The sequence below is a fragment of the Furipterus horrens genome, unplaced genomic scaffold (genome assembly GCF_987537825.1).
Source record: "Furipterus horrens unplaced genomic scaffold, mFurHor1.1.pri manual_scaffold_4, whole genome shotgun sequence".
Lineage (NCBI taxonomy): Eukaryota > Metazoa > Chordata > Mammalia > Chiroptera > Furipteridae > Furipterus > Furipterus horrens.
This window is the reverse complement of record NW_028327174.1, coordinates 21,650,599-21,671,188: the sequence shown is the minus strand read 5'-3', so window position 1 is coordinate 21,671,188 and position 20,590 is coordinate 21,650,599. Positions and strand designations below refer to the sequence as shown.

The 20,590-nt window shown below is 48.8% G+C and overlaps 1 protein-coding gene across 1 annotated transcript in view; it reads right to left on the bottom strand.

Moving 5' to 3' along the window:
- Nucleotides 1-384: 384 nt before the first annotated feature.
- Nucleotides 385-20,590, bottom strand: part of CD9 (CD9 molecule) — a 32,326-nt gene continuing 12,120 nt past the window's right edge. The window contains exons 2-8 of the mRNA XM_090272687.1: nucleotides 11,648-11,750; nucleotides 5,521-5,618; nucleotides 4,721-4,795; nucleotides 3,013-3,111; nucleotides 2,783-2,872; nucleotides 2,036-2,119; nucleotides 385-887 (exon numbers count right to left, since the gene is read on the bottom strand). Coding sequence (XP_090128813.1) covers nucleotides 822-887; nucleotides 2,036-2,119; nucleotides 2,783-2,872; nucleotides 3,013-3,111; nucleotides 4,721-4,795; nucleotides 5,521-5,618; nucleotides 11,648-11,750 — 615 coding nt within the window. The 3' untranslated portion in view covers nucleotides 385-821. The remainder of the gene's footprint in view (nucleotides 888-2,035; nucleotides 2,120-2,782; nucleotides 2,873-3,012; nucleotides 3,112-4,720; nucleotides 4,796-5,520; nucleotides 5,619-11,647; nucleotides 11,751-20,590) is intronic.

Below are 20,590 nucleotides of genomic sequence, written 5' to 3'. Positions count from 1 at the left end.
TTGTAACACATTCTCTTTCCTTCTCTTTCTACATAATATTTAATATTCTGCTTCTTGGATTAAACCCTGACGGGTATGTAGTACTCATCAATCAACAAATATTAAATGATAACAAACACTGAGCAGCTAGCTATTTGCACCGGACGCTAGGTTCTAAGAGATGGGGGCACAGCAGAGAGTAAAACAAAGTCCCAGCCACCAGGGAGCTCACATTTATTGTTGTGTTTCCACACCTTGATTTCTTGATTAGTAAAGTAGGGAGACCAACCTTCCACCTACTTCTCATATAAATGCAGTTAAAGCAAATAGCCGTTGAAAGACATTTGAGAAATAAATAGCGCTTAAAAAAAAGGACACAAAAACCTCCCCCAAACCAGTCCAGGATATTGTCATAATCTTTTATTATGTATCAAATTGTCTTCAACATAAGTTACAATCTGATTAAATTTGATAGACATTTTAAAAATCTATTCAAAGACAAAAAAAATTCTCTTTATGTACAATATCTTTTGTCTAGAGTCAGCAAATATAGTACCTTTCATGGCAGGACTTCTGCTTAACATAATAAGCAAAAACAACCAAAAATTATAAACCAAAGCAAACCAAATCCCGTAATCTCTCAACTATCAATATTGAATAAAGCATTAAAAAGATAAACACAGAATAACTATTTTGTTGTTTAGAAATGCAGAATGAATACTAAAAGTTAGTGGCAATAAATGAAAACCGTAACAAAACAAAAACGAACAATAACAAAACCCCAGGAAAATAACCAACAATCTTCAGGGGTAAACTTTCCTGCTCAGGAGTGCCCGCTGACTCTAGACCATCTCTCGGTTCCTGCGGATAGCACAGCACAGGATCATACTGAAGATCATGCCAAATATCTGGAAGACAGGAAGGAACAGGAGGAACAGGGTGGCTTTGCGGAGGAAAAGACGTGAGTCATTCAGGCTAAGACAAAGGACCAGGAAAATGGTGCCCAGGAGGACAAATGAATTAAATGTCAAAACAGGAGAGTCGTAGGCTAGGTAATGGGAAGCATCACTGACTGGTGGGATTCTGGGAGTCTACAGCCATTTATTTGCTAATGCAGGCCATACATAGACTTCCCTGGGGAACTTTCAGGGTGAGACCACATCAGAGCTAAACTGAATGCTTAAATTCCAGATATTTCTATAGTCCACATAGGCTGTAACTTTCACGTCCACCTTCGTCTATTTGTATTTTATATTGTTTGAAAAGGTATTGTTGTCCCTTTCCCTGAAAGCTACTCCAAACTTTTCTTAGATGCAAATGAGAGGAACAAATAACCACTAAGAAAGGAAGCAATTCTCTCTTTTGGGGTAGGCTTGTGAGGGGCAGCGGAGGGCTGTGTCCCCTGCAGGGTTCTTGTCACTCCCTCCTGGGGAAAGAGGAGGAGGCCCCAGGGAGCCTTGTTGCCCCTTGATGGTTTCTGGGAGCTGATTACTAGAGAGTAGATTATTTGATGCTTTCAGGCTCCATTTTGGCTGTCCACCTGGGGGCCTTTTAGACTATAGGGGGAGGTGAAATAATTCACATCCATGTAGCTTTCATTGAACTACTTTCTTGGGAAAAAGAAGACCAGGTGAATGATGAAAACAAGTTCTGAAGATTATCCCAGGATAACTAACAGGTCTGGAGTGATCTAGATCCTTGTGTGGTCCTACATCCATGCATGGTCCGTGGATTAGCAGCATTGGCATCACCTTACTTACCCTGAACCATACTGGCTACGAGGATGGATTCTGGAGACACTGAGTTCAAATCCCAGATGCTTCACTCATGATCTCAGACTTTGATCAACTTATTCAGCCTCCCTTATCTCTTCATTCCCTAGTCTCTCAGATGGGAATGCTAAGAGTTCCCACCTCATAGGTATGGTGAGGATTCATTCAGTTGATAAGTGTGTAGCACTTAACCCAGTGCCTGGTCAGAGCATGCACTTAATCAATGTTAACTACTAAGAGGAACCCCCCCCAACTCCCCGCCCCATGACATTCAAGATACTCACCATCACCACGGCAATCCCGATGCCCACCGCACCGATGATGTGGAATTTGTTGTGGAAGACCTCTTTGATGGCCTCAGGGCAGGACTTAGGGGGGCAAAGCAAGACCCTGGTTACACACAATCCCTGCTCTGGGCATACCTCCTTCCTCCCACGGCACCCACTTCATTGGTGGTTCCAGAGAAAGGGTAGGGGACAGGAGTGTTCAGGTGCCTTGGTTGGTGGACGGAAAGGAGAACCAACAGAGATATAGAAGATAAGTCCCACTTATTTGGGAAAGACATCACGGAAGAGGGGTAAGCCTCTGCTTTGGGTCTATTCCTTATCTGGGGTTACAGCCTGTAATTCTGAAGTTTGGGCATTAGCTCTAGCTTACAATCTTGAGTCTTTTACAGGTCTAAAAAGCAGGTGTCTAGGACTCAGAGCTCACCTGTCCTGGAGGCCCTGAGTGTTGGGGGAGGGAGAATGTGGGGCAGCAGTGGGCAGTTCCAGTGCCAGATCACTGCAGGTGGCTAGTACACTTTGCTGTTTCCCTGGTCTGGCCTTCGTTTTGCTGTCCTTGAGGACACAGAGGCACCAGGGCAGGGGAGAAATGAGACGGCCACCCTGGGATCTTCCAGGTGGAAGAAGTATTTGAAGCACTTGGATGCCTGTCCTCCCGGAACGAGTGGGCAGATTTCACATCTACCCTTGTGGGATTTGCCTGGAGCAGGTGGGCAGGGGCGGAAAAGTCTTGCTCTTCAAGTTTACCTTCACTGAGATGCTTGAGATTATATCCTTCTGGGGGCAGATGTCCGAGATGAATTGTTCCACTCCCCCAGCCACACCACAGCAATTCAACTGCAGAGAGAAGGGCAGGGATGGGGGTAAGAGAAACACATAAGAAATGATTGAAATAGAGATGCACTGGTCCGGCACAGCAAGTAGCCCGTGTGCACGGGTTCTGCAGACTAGCTGGAGCTTCTGCAAAGACGACATACCGCATAGTGGATGGCTTTCAGCGTTTCCCGCTGGGGCTCGTCCTTGGATTTCAGCTTGAGGTAGGTGTCCGTGTAAAATTCCTGGAGTTCCTTAATCACCTATGAAGGACAGAGAGGAGAGAGAGGAGTAGAACAAATGAACACAAATCACCTGTTCTGTCTTCTTCACACTCAGCCAATCAATTCTCATGCTTGGAAAATGTTTCTGAGCAGATTGCCTCTCTCGGCATCTCTGGGGCCCCACATTCTCCCCCCATATTCTCTAGGACCGTGCTCCTGCCCTTTTCCCTTCTCCTGTACCTATGGTTGGTCCCCTCAGCCCCACTTGGCTCCTTCCTTTCTTTCTATGAACAAAATGGAATCTCCTCAATCATCATCATCATCATGATGCAAATCCTACTCTGATCTGGCTGAAGTTCCTCAGGCTTCCATCTTCTTTTTTTCTTCGCTCAGAGACTGTCTGACTTTTGGCAAATTAACCAGGCCCCTCTGTACATCACTTTCTGCATATTTAGGATGGAGATTATATTCATTTCTACCTGAGATTATTGTGAAAATGGGACATTGCATGTTAAGCTCTTAGCACAGTGTCTGGTACAGAGGAAATGTGGGGTTAAGTATTAGCTATTATAATATAAAATAAAGGATACATAATCATCCTGTACCTGGGTGCGTACCAATGTAATGAATGCCTGTTTTTCGGTCCTTCTCCCCCACAACACCAACAAACTGACCAACTTCTAGCATTTCTGCTTCAATATCTTTCTTAGTTATTCCTTGCTATTTCCACAACTTGAGCCTCTCTCATTTGAATAATTCAATCATTAAAAATGAAACAAAACAAAACCAAAAAACCAACCAAACAAACCCAGGACAGGTTTCCTGCACCTAGTAGCTCTCTTCTTTCCTCCCTCCTGCATGACAACCAACCCCTCCTAAAACATTGTTCTGATGCGGCCCATCCTGGAAGTACCCTAGTCTCCTCCCCACAGAGCCCAAGCTCAGCTATGCTCAGACCTTTTCTTTGTGGAGAAGTACCCTATCTCGCACCAATTTTCCTCCTGAAAATTTCTCACTCAAGCTTTAGGCCAATGTGCTCTTCTCCATGAAGCCCAAGATTCCCTCTTCCCCATCCCACCCTTTCAAGTCCATGGGACTCTTGGTAAGTGACTTCTATGGCCATTATCAAATGCATGGCTTTCTGCCACACTAGGTGGCAAAGGTCTGTAAAGTGAAGACAATAGTTCATGCATCTCCAGACCCTGCACAGTACTTGGCTCATATTCATAGACTAGGTGAAGGAGCAAGAGCAACCAGTCCGCAAAGCCATGTTTTCCTAAACCATCCTTCCAGCAGGGTTGGGGAAGGGCTGCTGAGATGTGAGACACACACACAGACACACAGACCCAATGACTATTTCCTGAACATCTTTTATGTGCCAGCACTATTCAGGGAACTGGAAGCAGTGGTTGGCACAAAGCAGTGGCTGGCACAGTACCCGCCCAGGGAAGGAGAAACAGTCACGCTGTCTGCCCTGGGGAAGCTCACACTCTGAGGGACGTGTGGGAATGTGGTGAAAGAAGAGGCACGATGAGGGCTGACCCGAGTGGCCAGCCAGGACACCCGTCTACCCTCATCGTCCCACATCTGCAAACTCCCAGACCCATATCACTGCAGGTCCTAAGAGATCTTACAGAAAGAAACCTACCTCATCTTTGTGTGAATATCCCCAGATGGCCGCAGCTATTTCAAGTGCAAATATCACCAGGAGGAAGCCAAAGAACTAGAAGGCAAAAAGGGGGTGGGGTGAGGAACAACCCTAGCAAACCAGAAAAATTGAAGGGTATTCTGGAGAACAAGGAAGAACAACTCTGGGGACCAGGCATCTGGGGACACAAGTGAAAACGTTTACAGAACTGCCAGTTAAGCCTAGAGGAGTGACAGCTGGAGTAGGGAAAGAACTGGGTACAGCTGAACCCAGAATTGGTATTTCTAAGGAGTTAATTAGGAGTCAGTCAGTGATAAAATACCATTGCTTTTTCACAAAAATCACTTAGGGAAGTGATAAAATAGTTAAGAGACTGCAGCCTTGTCTGGTGTGGCTCAGTGGACTGAGCGCCAGCCTGTGAACCAAAGGGTTGCCAGTTCGATTCCCAGCCAGGGCACAGGCCTGGGTTGCGGGGCCAGGTCCCTGGTTGGGGGTGCACCAGGCAGGCACGCATTGATGTTTCTCTCCTTCTCTTTCTCCCTCCCTTCCCCTCTCTCTAAATAAATAAATAAATAAAATCTTAAAAAAAAAAAAAAAAAAAAAAAGACTCCAGAAAGAGGAGGAAGAGGGCAAGACCCCTATGTGTCTAGGAACAGGAAGCTGTGGGAGGGCTTGGTGTGGAGGGGCACTGAGGACAGCTCAGCTCACATCTTTGGGGCACCCTGTTCGCCCCACCCCACCATCTGTCCTACGGGACTTTGGGGGCAGGAGCCAATGGGGAATGCCAAAGGGATACTCACCAATCCCAGCATGCACTGGGACTCCTGCACAGCCCCACAGCAGCCCAGGAAGCCCACCAGCATCATGAGGGCACCGGCTCCAATCAGAATATAAACTCCTGAGGGGAGAGGGCAGAGGAGAAGCCATGGAGACGTTAGTGTGGAGGCCCAGCTATTTCCTGCAATTCCTTTTTCCTCTCTGTGACTGTGCTGCCCTCCATCCCTATTGTCCCAATCTCTGAGAAGAAGTGCCTCCTCCTTACAAAGCAGCCCCCTCCACCTTGGCTCTCAAGTCTCCTTCCCACTAGCCTCTCTTCTAGGACCCCATTCCATCAAGTCCTCACTCCTACCTGCCCTCAGCCTTCCTAGAAGGTGCTCATTACCCTTAACTTGGACAAAGAATATCAGTGGGAACCCCTGGAGCCTACTCAGGGCACAAACTAGTCCGGTCTGTCAGCTGTTTCCAGCTGGATGAATCCACTCACGTTGATTGAAACAGACCTTCCAAACTCGGGGTAAATTCCTGGGACTCTGACGAGCCTCCCGCTGGCCTCTACCTGACAGAAGAGCTGTCAGAGCCAGCTTTGGGCAGGAAGGGGCTGTGCACACTCAGGCGGCCAGCTCTGCTGGCTTCCCAGGGGAACAGGAGCCTCCCACCCTGCTGTGGGTGGCAGCGAGGCAGGCACAGTGAGTAACAGCCCCCGACACATATTGGCAAAGGTAGAGAAGCTCACTCTAGTGCGGAGAAGATAGGCCTGGTGTCAGCAGACCCTTGATTTGGTCCTAACTCTGCTACTAATTTCTGCTACTTTGGGTAAGACACTTTCCCTCTCTTGGCCTCAATTTCTTGAGTGACACTGTTTCTAAGCCCTCAAATAGAGTGACCGATAGAGAGGGCATGATAAAAAGGGCAATGGCTTCTACAGTTGACTACGCCCAACATAACGTACGTTCCTGGGACAGGGGACACAGTGGAGCATACTAGCCCTAGTCACCCCCTAGGGAACGCCCAGAGGGGCCTCTTTTCAGTTTTATTCTGGAGAAGCCACAGCTGTTCTGCAGGGACCACTCCCTTACCTGGCCCCGTGCAGGCCCCATGGATAAACTGGCAGAGAAGTCCCGAGCCTCCCCGTCTTTCGGGCACGTGCTACCCACCCTCGGGAGGGGCTGCTGAGGGCCCCAGCTCCGAAGCCCACAACGCCGGGGGTTGAAAGCCAGCACTGTGTCCCTGGCAAAGCCACTTAATCTGTCTGGGCAACACTTTTCTGTCTGCCAAACGGGGATGGTAATGACATCTACCACAGGGTTGCTGTGAGGATTAACTGATACATAATCGAAATGTGCACAGCAAATGCAAGCTACTGCTCACCTTAAGACAAAGAGTAGATGACAATGACTAATAATTACTGTAATGAATTTTTACACACTTGCCGATCCCTCCCAGCTAACTGGTACCCAGGCAACTTTCTTGAAGTAGGGGCAGAAAGTGTGAGATTTTATGATGTTTCTAACACAATACACAACTGGATACTGCAGCGAGAAGCCTCGGCAGGTGTCAGTGACTTCATGTGCCACATCTGGACCCCTAGGACGGGGCTGAGGCTTTGCAGGCAACAAACCGAGCAGTCTGCCTGCAGCTGAAGCTCACGGGCAGCATCGCGCAGAAGGCACACAAGGGAGCATTTGTGTGTCTTCCCCTTTCCCCCCACATCTGTCGTGATGTCAGGACACGTGGGTTTACTGGCAAACCCCTACATTGTATGAATATGGGTATTGTTCCCGTGCATGCCTGGCCCAGACTGGGCAAGGGGACAAATGCAGCTTGTCCTCAAGTCAAGTCCCATCCTCCCAGGCAGTCTAAATACCGTGGGGCCACAGGCCGGACTCGAAGAGGCAGTGCAGCCCTACGCCTGAGCACTGTGGGAGGAGGGTTGTGACATGGGGACACCGGCGTGCCGAGGTAGTGACATGGCCCCAGTTTCTCCCCATCTCATTGGGACAAGACAATGAAGGATGAGTCACCCCTTGGAGCTCCACAGCAGGGGCTGAATAAATAGGAGGTATGAAGAGATCAAAAGGGTTTACAAGCATGTGAAATCCGTTGAGTGGGAATGAACAGACAGACATGTTTTCTCTAAGTCCAGAAGTCCAGATCCCAGGTAGTAAGCCCAGAGGGTGGCAGAAGTCAGGGAGCTGGGGGAGCAGCATTAGGGAGCTGTGACAGAAAAAAGCATTTCCCATGCAGAGCCAGAGAGAGAGAGAGAGAGAGGGAGAGGGAGAGAGAGAGAGAGAGAGAGAGAGAGAGAGAGAGAGAGAGAGAGAGAGAGAGAGAGAGAGACATGGAAAGTCCTCAGCTAATAGGAAATATCCATTCCTGGGCTTAGCAGATGAAGACTTTAAGACAAAGGGCCCTGTTGGTTTTAAATCTTGCTTAAGCAGCTGCAGCTCTGGGGTATCTTGGCTTCACCCTCTCCACTTCCCTGGCAGCTGTTTATGAGGATTTTAGCAGCAGCTATGGGGTGGCTCCTCTGCAAGCAGCCCCCTGGAAGCCAGCAGACCACGGCAGGGTGTGGGCTGCTGCTTAAAAGGGCCATCCAGGGATTCCCCTTGCAAAACTCCTCCTAGCCTCCACCCTGAGCTTGTCAGCAAAGATCAGCCATGACAGATGAGAAGCGTCCCCTTTATAAAACAAGTGAATGTGGGCTTTCTGTCTGACTCATGGAAAAAGTTATTTGTCACGGAGCCTTCTCTAGGATTACTGTATTAACTTGCTTAAGGGCTGTTTATTCTGCTTTTTTTCCAGGCTGACATTATAGCTAGTTTTTAAAGAAGCCCTTGGTATAGCAGTGGCAGATGCCAGGGTGTCTTTTACACCAGAAATGGAGTATCTTTTTTACCTGTTTACCAGGGCTCTGGGCTTTGGCCGGGCAGAGAACACACCAGCCTCCTGTCGCCACCCCAACCCCATCCTGAGAAAAGCACACACCCCACCTGTTTGTGTGGAGAACAATCCCCAGCGGAGCTTCTGGCCTCCACTTGCTTAGAACAGTTTATCCCCAATGAACACAATCAGGCTTCCCAGGAACCCTAACTCTGCTCCCAGTGGCTCTCTCGGTCCCTCGTTGTCCCACTGACGGCCGTTCTCATTAATGAGCACCCCTGTGAAGAGCCCTGTCTGCCAGGCACAGAGTTCTCTGCCTCACCGAGGTGCGGTGTGCACACTCCGCCAGTTTCAGGATGGGGACCACAGGCAGAACAACAAAACAAGCTGCCCCAGGCCACAAGCGGGAAACAGGGAAGTCAGCACACTGGGTCATAAAAGGGAACAGTCCTCGGGAGTGTGGGAGACCGTGGCCTCTGGTTGGAGCATCCCCCTGTCACCCCTGCAAGATGCCCTCACTTGGTGGCTATGTTTTGGGATTCTGGGAGGACACCAAGGAGTTAAGAAGGGCTGCTGGCCTGAGACCAAGAAAATGAAGTTCCCCATCATGTTTGCAGCCGGGATTACAAATACTGCTGACGGGCTGACTCTCTCAGGGCCTGACTGCAGAGAAGACCTATGTAAGGCTATCTGTCAGCTGTTCTGGATTCACTATGGACTGTTTTTATTTTTCGCTGGCTTCTCTGTCTGGTTATACAGTCTTTCTCTCCTTTGGAAGCTGTGGCCCTGCTGGGGTCCTTCAGGTTTCCTGAAGGGTCAGCTGTGTGGTCTGGCTGGCCTGTGGGTTGCCCTATAGATGGTCAGAGTCCCTGTGCAAGGCATGGTCACTCCCTGATGTTGGGAACAGTGGCTGGGGTGGAGCTGGCACTCGACTGGAAGAGGAGCGATGGGCCAATTCCAAGGCTGGTATCATAGTCCAAGTGGGAAGGGGACAGAGTGTATGAGGCCTCCTCTGCCCTTCAACCATGGACGACAATTATTCAGTTTCCCAAAGCACTTGGTGAAGGGCAGGGTCCAGCTAGACCTAAGTGGCCACCCAGAGGACTGATGTTCTAGGGTCACGTGTATCACCCCTTGTTCCCTGGGCTTCTGCAAGCTGAGCCCTTTCCCAGGCCAGGGCTCCAGCTGCAAAGGTCCATTTCCTCTGTTAGAGTTTAAGGGGGTAGCTGCCACTGGCCCCCAACTAGGGGTTCTTGTGTCTCTTTGGGATTGTGCCTTCAAATCCATTACCTTAAGGTAGAACCACTGGCCATGGGGGTGGGGCCCTGCAAGGACCTAGGGTACCCAAATCTTGTGAGGTTCCCAGAGGCAGGTCCTGGTTCCCCAAACAGTATGCTCATCACTCTCCTACCACTCTACGTGACTTTTCCACCTGTCACCTGCTGGCTGGGGCCACTGATACTTGGGGTTTCTCTCTCACAACTATAATTTGGGTGAAGTCAAAGGCCAAAAGAGCCCCTGCCCTGCCCCCACTCCTGGGGAACATCCAGTCAGTGTGGCTGTTTTCTACTCCTGCACAGGGGAGACCCACCCACAATCTAGCACAGGTCATACAAGAAGCAGCTTTCACAGGACTGGGTTCAAATACCAGCCCTGCCTTTTGAGGGGTATACAGTCACACAGGTTATGCAATTCTCTAGGCCTTGGTTTCTTCAATGAGATGGGAATTATTCCATGTACCTTTGAGTTACCAGGATGACATTATATAACAACGGGTGTGAGACAGGAAATGACACACAGAGAGGAGCTTTTGGGAGAGTATGGGAGCCAGGACCCCTGCAGAGAACAGTGGGAGATGCCTGGGGGCCTCCTTAGGACAGCCGGCCTGAAATGGATGCCTGGCTCCCACATTCCTCCAGCAAATCTGCTCTCTCCAGAGAGGGTTCCCAGCGCCCTGGTGTGAAATGACATGAGATGACAGGGCGCAGAGCCCTCGTGGTCTCCCCGCTGAGCACCTGCCCCCGCTGCTCCAGCGCCTCCAGCTCTGCAGGGCGGCATTCCTGGGCTGCCACAGACCCACAGAAAGCAAGCTGCTGCTAAAACAAGCCAGGGCACTATGGGGGCCCACTCCCTAAAAACTCTGCGCATAGTTTTAAAAAAAAATGTATTGTGTTTTTCTTTCCCTCACTTTTTTTTCTCACAACAAGGAGGCACACCCTAAAAACCCCAGCTGACGACAACAAAAATAATAAAAGCAGGGTAGCTATCCACAAGCCCGGGTGCCATGTAAGCGAGCAGGCTGGGCCTGTCTGTGCACGGCTGACCTCTGGGAGGCGGGGAAGGGGCCTGCACGCGGGCACCCACCGCGATCTTCCTGAAGGCCTGGGCGATAAGTCTCCTCGGACTGTTTTCTTCATCTTTTTTTAAAAATAACTTCTTTGGTGGGTGGGAAGGAAGTGACCAAACTTACACTTTGAGCCTGATGACATGACAGCACCATCCTAAAAATAGGGGGTTGCTTTTGTTTCTCGCAAATGAAATGTTTCCTATCCCCCAACGAGGCAGAAAGGAGAGCCACAGATTCCGTGTGCTGTCCCAGAAACTAACTTGGTGGCAGCGTTTGACGGGCCTCGGTACTCCCACTCATTTTACAGAGGCGTTTACACGGCGAAATGGTGGTGAACAGTGACAGAACGATGCTAGAAAAAAATGCCGTAAGCCTGCGTGTACAAAGAAACTTGCTGAGTCAATTCTTGTGTAAAGTGGAAATCTTTTCCATAAAAGAAATAGCACTTGGCCTTTACCCCAGCACCAGGGCTGGCGTCTCTGCTAATCTCTCTCATTTTCCTGTTATTATCCAGGACAGGTCTTTTGGGTCTCAGAGCCCCAATCTGAACAGTGGGGAGGAGTCACCTCTCCTTTTCCTGGCACTGTGGATTCCCCAGGACAAAGTGTTTTTGAATTCAGGAGATGAGTAAGCCCGAGAAGACATGAAATGAAGAGACGGTCAGGGACGACAAGAACAGGGGCTCTTAAACCCTCCCGAGTGAGCCAACTTCAGGGAGTAGTCAAAAGGCCAGACTTAGCATGAAAAAAGAAGCCACCTCAGTCAAGTGTAAATTCATGGGCACAACTACACAAAAGCAAGACTTGGAAGGGACATGACTGGCCAATGTGGCCAGAGCAAATGTCTTTCCCAAGGCCACAGCCCTGGATCAGCACGGCATCTCCGCAGTTGGAGGAAACACCAAGTCTCCCCATGCTCACCTGTGTAGAAGCTGGAATGAGTATTTTCTTGCTCGAAGATGCTCTTGGTCTGAGAGTCGAATCGAAGCCATAGTCCAATGGCAAGAACTGCAATACCAGTAAGCTGCAAGAAATAAAGGATGTAGGTATTAATCCTGGCTGCCAGGGAGAGCACAGTTCCTGAGAGCCGAAGCTGAGCCCACACTTAGTCTCTGCCCCTCGCCCATGTATCTGTAGTAGCAGCAGCCAGTGTGGGGATGAGAGTGGGGGATCAATCCATTTGCTAAAAATAAATAATCACCTACTAGTAGTACAGCAGTAGAATGGGTTACTTCACAGACAATGGAATACCATACAGCAGTGAAAATGAACTGGATTTAGCAATGTGCAATACCATGAATGCATCTCACGATGTTAAAGAAATGAAGAACCTTAAGAATACATTCAATATGATTCCGTATAGTTAAATAGTACTGTACTACTTAGGGGTGTATACAGATGACAAAGGAAAAAAATCCAGTGATTATTATAAAGTCAAGTGGTAGAACAAGGGAAGAACACTTTGAGGGGCAGGGTCTGGGGTGCTATTCTAGCTTTTGACTTGGGTGGCAGTGACATAGATACTCACTTTATAGTTATTCTTTAAACTGTTCATGTTTTATGCACTACTCTGTGCATACAGAGTATAATAAAAAAACAAAAAGTTGCTCAAAGGGCACACCCGTGCACCAATGAGGGCAGCTGTGATTCCTTATCAGAGCTCAGCATCCCCCCTAGGTTGTCCACATTTGGTCCTTTCCTTTCCACACAGGGAAGCCTTATAAACTGACCTGCCCAATTCCAGGTTTTAGGTGCATGCTTCCTTAGGAGTGATCCTTATAACATCAGACAAGAAACATTCAAATAATCTTCCAATCTTGTGAAAATCCCATTTCACGGAATGGCAAGTTGAGATACTGGACTGTAAAAAGGGCAGACTTTCCCAATAAAGAACCAAACGGAGAGGTGCCAAACCCTGGCCTGGCACTGTTGAACCAGATGCCTGTGGAGGTGGCCTTCTGCCAAGTGCTCCTCCCACCCCCAGGCCAGCTGAGCTCCGTCTCCTCTCACACTCGTACCAGGGCTCGTTGGGGAGTGACTCAGGCTGCAGTGTAGTGGCCAGCTGGACCCATGAGGGGGTGGGCTCCGGGCCAACGCCCAGGCACCAGGTTTCACTGGCCCACCCTTCTCAACAGAGGCGCCCTATGTCAGAGCCATGCTCTTCAGGAAGCTTGGTTCTAGCTCGAGGAGCTGGGAGAGCCCCGTTGTGTGGACAGGCCTCTCTTTCCTTCCTTCTTTGCTACTCCTTTTTTCCCATGACTTGGCAGTGGATTTGGATAGGTTGGGTGGAGAGGGGAGAAGGCAACAGTGGAATGTGTGACCCGAGACCTCCGCCTGCAGTAGTCGAAATGTTGCCTACGCCCGCAGAGGTGTACACTGCCCTGGGTGTGTTTCCCCAGTGAGGGTCTGGAATTCCTGGCTCAGAGTTCTACTGTTTCAGTTTTCCCATCTGTAAACCAGGAATGGTGAGATGTGGTCCTTCCTTGCTTATTAAGTATGGCTAAAAATAAAGAGATTATATATTGCAAGTTTTAGAAGTGACAGAGAGAATTATTGCACTCCTACTCCCTTGGACAGTCACTCAGCATCTTCCCAAACCTCTCAGTCCTCACCTTAGGGACGGCAACACCAAACATCAGTAAGAATGACACAATACCACATGCCCCATGGCTGGACAATGCAGAAAAGAAAAACTCATGGATGTCAGGCTTGAAGGTGAAGGAATTTTAGAGATAAAACAAACCAGGGAGCTTTGGGTTCAAGTAAATGTGGCAGGTCTTCCCCCTTATTAAAAAAAGACATGCAGGTGAGTGAGGGTCTCCTGGCCTAAGGCAAAGACAGCAGACGTGGCTTCACAGGGGTTAGGAGTCTCTCTCCCATTCCCAACCTGGATACCCTGGTTTAGATTGTGTTCTCCTGACTCAGGAGCACAGCCGTTAGCGCAGGGATACGGTGGGTTCCAGCTGGGACATCCCTGTATGTTGGGCACTAGATAAGCAAATACTAAGTACCAAATGGGTCTTTTTTCTTTCTTTTTTAAAAATCCTCCCCCGGAGGATATTTTTTCATTGCTTTTAGAGACAGTGGAAAGGAGAGTGATAGAGAGAGAGAGAGGGACAGAGAGAAACAGATAGACAGGCAGACAGACAGACATTGATGTGAGAGAAAAACATCAATTGTTGCCTTCCTGTATTCCTCTTGACAGGGAATCAAACCCGCAACCTGGGCATGTGCCCTGAGCAAGAATCAAACCCGCTACTTTTGGTCTAATGGATGATGTTCCAACCAACTGAGCCACACCAGTTAGGGCCCAAATGGGTCTTGACTTTATGGTGGGCTGACCCTGGCCTAGCTCCTCTGGGGTCCTGAAGAGTTAAGAGGAAGGAGGTGATGCTTTCCCCTCCCCCCCACCCTACCCCAGCACATGGAGGCCGAATCAGACCCCTGGAAAATGGAAGACAGGCTGATGGCCTCCTTGTGGGCACGAAAGCATCAACCTGAGAGCCCTGCAGGCTGGAGCTCCCCGTACCCTTGGAGGTAGTGCTAACCTGGTGAGCACTTAGCCACAGACCTTTTCCTCCATCCTCCCTCTCACACTCATCTTGGTGGTGCTGATGCTGAGGGCACCTGGGACCTAAGAGAGGCAGTGTCCTCTACTGTCCTTTCTGCTTATCAAAGAATTATCTTCAAGTCATTTTATTCTCCCTGTTGCTAAAGTTACTCACGAACCCCACCCCTTCCTCTGTCAGGAACATTCTTAAACCAGTTACCATGAAAAGAATAAAAACAACTCCAACCAAAAGAACTAAACTATGAAAGATGATGGAAGACTACATTGTGCACAGAAGCTTCTCATGGGCAGGAGATGGGTCCCTCTGGGAGCGATGCCATGTTTGGATAATGACAGGGCTCCCAAATATTAAACCTCCAATGAGAAAGCCTCTTTCATTTTATAACGTTAAGGATCCTGAGCCAATCTGTAGAAGTCCAGTCATTTATCAGGTCTACATGCACAGGTGGCACGAAGGACATTTCTTGTAGAACTGGAACCAGAAGGAGAAAGACTTCAGTTCTCACCCCAGATAAGGACAAGGCCCTACACAGGAATCGGAGTTCTGCATGTCTGCACCCCATCCTGAACCTCACATTATGCTGCTTGGCTGTCAAAGCTAGAACACGTTGCAGAACTTGGGAAGGAAAAGCAGCTGGCTCTGGAGAAATGGAAAAAAGTGGTAATAGATCTTAGCCTCATACGAAAACCTCACACTAAGAGTTGGGTAAGGGAGGCCAGGGGCAGGACTGGGAGCTGCCAGTTCACCAAAATCAGAGAAATGAGCCCTGCTGACCTTTTCAATTGGATTACTGAGTTAATTGGCCTGAGGAGATGCTGTGTAAGCCATTAGCTGCCCAATTTTCTGTAATGCTATTGGAGAAATTGCTTCAGTTGGTTGGGTCACCATGGCTGGGGGCATATCACAGGCCCAGGAAGTGAGTATAACTGGCACCACCTAGCAATGGCTTCCACGGTTGTGCGGGCAGCACTGTCTAAGGAGTTCAGAGAATTCCCAAGGAGAACTTACTTTTTGGTGTGGTACAGAGAGGCTTCCCAGCCACCCACCTGGCTTTTGCCCCCCGCTACTTGAATACTAGAAGAAACCAAATGGGAAGGGACCAGCAAGAATCAAAGAATTTTGACCTTTAAAAAAGGGCATCCAGTCAATGATTAAGGGACTCCATCAAATAAGGAAACAGGGTCTGGGAGGCCACGAAGTTGATGGTTTCCTCCCAGGTTAATAAGTGACACGTGGCAGGAATATTGGCCATACAGTTGCCATGGCTGCTACTTTACTGTTGTCCACCATCGTAGGATCTGAGCAGGTTTGATGTGGACGCTCAGTTAGACAAGTCCCTGCTCACAGAGCCCATGAAAAGGGGATGGAGACCTGCCCAAGATCACCAGCTGGTCTGGTGGGGATGGAAGTAAAAAATCCAGTGTCTCTACTCCCTGACCCAGGTCTTTTCTTGCCTGGTTACCTCTCACTTCCAATTATAGCCAAAGGAAAAGCTCTTGGTTTTGTTGACAAAAGTCCTTTGCCTTTGGGCCAGAAATGGTCTCATCTATACTGCAGGGAGAAGAAGGATAGTTTTCCCCTCATTGTTTTATTGGAAATGTCTTCATTTCTTCAAAGAATTCATTTTCTTCTCAGAAGATGGGCCATGAGAAAAATCAACACAAACCAAGTTGAGGATGTTCTACAAAATACTTGACCAGAATATCTCAACATGGTCAAGATCATGAAAAACAAGGAAAGACAGATACTGGCATAGACCAGAGGAGATGAAGGATACATGACAGCTGTCGCATAGTATTGTGGAGAAGGGAATAACTCGAAAAACCGGTGAAAACCAATTAAGTCTGGTTCAGTTAACAGTAACGAACCAATGTTGGTTTCTTAACTGTGACAACTGTAACATGGCATTGGAAGATGGTAACAATAGAGGGAACTGGTATGGATATAAAAGACTCTATACTATCTTTGAAAAATTAAAAAAAAAAAATTTAGAGAGAGGGGAAGGGAGGGAGAATGAGAGGGAAACATTGATGTGAGAAACACTGATTGGTTGCCTTCTGTAGGTACCCCAAATGGGGACCGAACCTGTAACCCAGGAATGTACCCTGACTGGGAATCGAACTGGTGACCTTTTGGTTGGTGGGATGATGCCAAGCCAATTGAGTGACACCAGCCGGGGCTCTTTGCAACTTTTCTGTAGATCTAAAACTATTCAAAATCTAAAAATATATCTAATACAAAGAAGATGGGGCCTCTCTTTCAAGGCTTCCTGTCTCCTTCAAGAACCTGCTCCATTAATCCACCTCTTTCCTGCCTCTGCCACTGTTTCATCCTTTGCCAACACAGATGGCAGGTCTGTCTATCCTAAAACATGGAACAGAAAACAAAATTTCACTTCCTTCAATCTCACTCTGAAAGGCTGCAGACAGCTTAGGTCGGTTGCCAACTTTTTAGGCTTTTGCTCAGCTTCACCTTTTTTGATCTCCCATGACTGCATTCACCTATGCCTCCTCCTCACCTCCTCCATGGATGGGATCACTCAAAGTTTCTTCCTCTTGGAAGGCAGTCCTGGCCACCTAGGCCTGTTGTTTCCCAACCAAGATTCCTCCGGTGTCCTCTCAAGGAAATGCAGTCCGTCGAGCTCCACATTTGTTCTCTACAGCATCCTCACGCCCTCCTTTCCTCCCACGCTTGTGCTTGTCTTGTGTCTCTAATTAGGGCTTATGGTACTTGAGGGTGGGGCCACTTCTAACTTATTCCAGTAGCTCTCTTGCCCCATCCATACTTTGGACAAAACAGTCCTTAGTAAATAATTATTCCTCAAATAAAGGATTACTTCAATGAAAGAAAATCTCTGAAACCCACCAGAACTTCCTCTCCTCGTCCTCTCCCCTTGGATAAGCCTCCTTTCCTATCTGGCCTTCCATCCAGACCCACCTTGTAATATCTCACGAGAAAAGTTAGCCCACAGAAAATACTGAGAAAAACTCACAAGGTCACGATGAGATTTAGGGGCAGGTCCAATAACATCTTTTGAAAATTAGTTTATAAGTCAATGTACTGCTGTCCTCCCCCCGTCCCCCGAAAGGAGTTCAGTGAGGCACTCAGATTTTTTGATGAGCACACAACACAGGTAACCCTGACAGCTGGAACTTTTGTCAGCTTCAGGAGACATGAAACACAGCACTTCCCCAAGCTCAAGCCCACAGCGAACAGTTTCCCGGTCTCTCTCACCAACGTAAACACAACGCACTAAAAGCACCCACGCAAAGATCAGGATTTCAGTGAGTCACATCATAGTCTCGCTACAGTGACAGGCCCAGAAATCTTACCCTTAAACACACACCTGGACGTAAAGGAAATGTCTTCAGTTCTGAAGGAGGACTGAAAACAAATCAAAGAGCAGTGATGTCGCTTAGGGGCACCTGGCTGCTCTGGAACACATGCCAAGTTTGCAAAACTGGTTCCAGTTAGAACTGGAGGAGCTATTTACATAGAGGCGGCCCTACTGATGGAAAGAGGAAGAGGTGACAAGAAGGAAAGAGCAACTGGCTGATGAGGAGGAAGGTTCTGTGTGTGTGTGTGTGTGTGTGTGTGTGTACTGTATCCCACCCCTCAGGTGGGAAGCACCATGTCTGCCTGTGGGACAAATCCCACTTCGGTGAAAATCCTCTCAGAGCAAATGAATGGGTGGTCTTGGTGAGATCCCCAGACCCCTTCCTCTAGGTCCCTTCTTCTGTAGCATGACCTGACTGGTCACATTTTTTTAAAAAAGGACAAAATACTCATTCTGCTTTCTCTGTCCAGCTGTCTCAGAAAGCCCAGAACGTGGAGAGCAGATCACTGTCCACAGTGGTTTCTCTTTGAGGCTGGCCTCAGACTTGTGGTCACATCTGCCCCTTTGGGAGGGGCTGGAGGTGCGCAGTGGTGACAGGATGGGGTCAGGGAAGATGGGAGCACTTTCTTTTTTTTGTGTCCCATTGTCCTCCTGGAAAGCAATGGCTGTTTGGTTACTTTGGTGAGCCTGAGGTCAAAGAGATGCTACAAAAATTTTCAGAAAGGGGCAGGTGGCATAACAGAATTAACAGCGAGCAGGAAGACCTTGACTCTATTACTTGTCACTGGCATGCCTGTGTCACCCAGGGCCTGGCTGACATAGGGTGAATGTCAGAATCACCTGGGGGAATTCTGAACACACACCTGTCTCAGCTCCGTCCCAGGGGAGTCTGTGCTCCAAGGTGATTCCTTGCCCAACCCTGACGAGAAGGGCTGGCCCAGCGGAAGGGCGTGCACTCAGGTCTAATTCTGGCGCTGCATGACACTAAACACTTTCCTTAGCTTCTTTGAACCTTACTGTTCTCATTTGTTAAAAAAAACCTGTATGCTACCTGTCTTGCCTTTGACTGAGGCAGAAGGTGAGGATTAAAGGAGGCGATGCATATAAAGCACTCCGAAAACTGTGAAGTGCTATAGCTCTAGAGCCTGACCAATTCTGGGGGGAAAAAATGACAACAACAACAATAATAGTGACCCTTGAGGAAGACATGAGACGACAGTGGGGCAATTCACGGCCCTTGGCGGACGTCAGCTGTGTGTCCTCCTATGATCTGAGGAGGTGGCGGGGCGGGAGAAAAGGCAATTTAGGACACTGGGGTTCTATTTTCTGGTTTCTGTGAGAGTCAGTGAGTGCTGTGTGGTGGGGGAGGTGGATAAATTTACCTTCTTCACACCCATACACTGTCTCTGGAGCTCTGCTAGGATCAGATGGGAACGGCCAAAGAAAAGTGGGGAAGGAAGGTTAAAGGGAGATTGTTGACTAAGACTGGAGGCCTCTGTCCTTCCTTGGAGCACAGACCGCTTTCTGTGAGTGAATGAACTCTGCAGAAAGGAGTTACTAAAGGAGCAGATGACAGAGAGGCAGGGGATTTTATCTCTTTACTTCCTCCCTTCAGTAAGATATGCATCAGCCCTGGTTGTTTTTCTGTTTGTTTGTTTTGTTTTTTAATGTCCTGGACTTTGGAGACCTCTTGGTATGGTTGCCCACGGTGCCCAGGAAATCAGCAAGAGACTGAATGCCGAGGACACAGGTTTCCCCTACCAGCCTTTTCTGGGGCCCAAAATACCAGTCACGCTTTAAGAAAGCCTCAGAAGTGGAGATAAGGGCCTCTATGTTCACACAGGCTTCAACAGTTAAAAACAAGTCAGGCCACCCAGACCTGTGGGCTCTGGGCCTCACCCGTCTCCATGGCAACCCTGGCTCACCACTGAATGCCAAGCCTTGGATGGGCTGACTCACCGTCAGGAGGCTGGTCCCGCGGCACTGCCAGCAAGAACAAACAGGCGCCCTAGCCCCACTGCCTCTTCCAACCTTCTCCTGTAGCCTCCTCTCCCAACTCCAGACGGAGGCAGAAGCTGTTGTCTTTGGGCGGGAACAGGGGTCCTGGAGCCCTTCCGTGTCCAGCCAGTCCCACCACACAGTAAAACAACAACAAAAACCAAACTTCACTCTATTCAGCCGCAGAAACCAGCATCGTTTGCTTTCACTAAAGATCACAAGTAAACTGTTAGTTCAAGGCAAAATTTGAAGATATCAAGCAGGAGTATCGCTAACTTTAGCGTTATTAGAAATGAGTTGAAAAGCCTCAGAAATCACCATTCTGGAGAACAAGTCCCCCCCAGTGAGTATCAGCATCCTGGCGGCCCTTTTGTTCCTGTAGGCAACTTCTGCTCTTGGGGCTTCTACTGAGCTCCCCATCTTAGGGCAGTGTCCAAATATACAGAAGCTGGGATCCTCACGGGCCACTGGGAAACTTTTCTAGGCCAGTGGTTCTCCACGTGTGGTCTCCAGACCAGCTGCAGCAGCAGCAGCACTTGGGAACTTAATGAGGAAGTTGAGTGGGGTGGGGACCAGCAATCTGTGTTTTAACAAGTGTCCCCAGGTGATTCCGAGGCTTGCTCAAGGCTGACAATCACTGCTCTAGGTCTTCATATCAATGCTGAACAATCGGTAGACATGGAAAAGCTCTCTCTGGGAGTTCTGAACCCAGAGGCTAGTTTTCTAAATGCCAGCATGGAAGGGCATCCAGCCATGGAGCATGTGTGTGTGTGTAAGCTTTCTCTGGGCTCAAGGTTCCTGTGTGTGTCGGGGAACGATCACAGGCTCAGCTCAACAGGGAGCAGAATCTCACCGTTTCGCCTGACACTGTGGAATTTGGAGAGTGTGGCGGTTCACATGCCCCGCCTGGCACAGTAACGTCTGGGGACTCAACCTGAGGACCATCTTGCAGTGCTG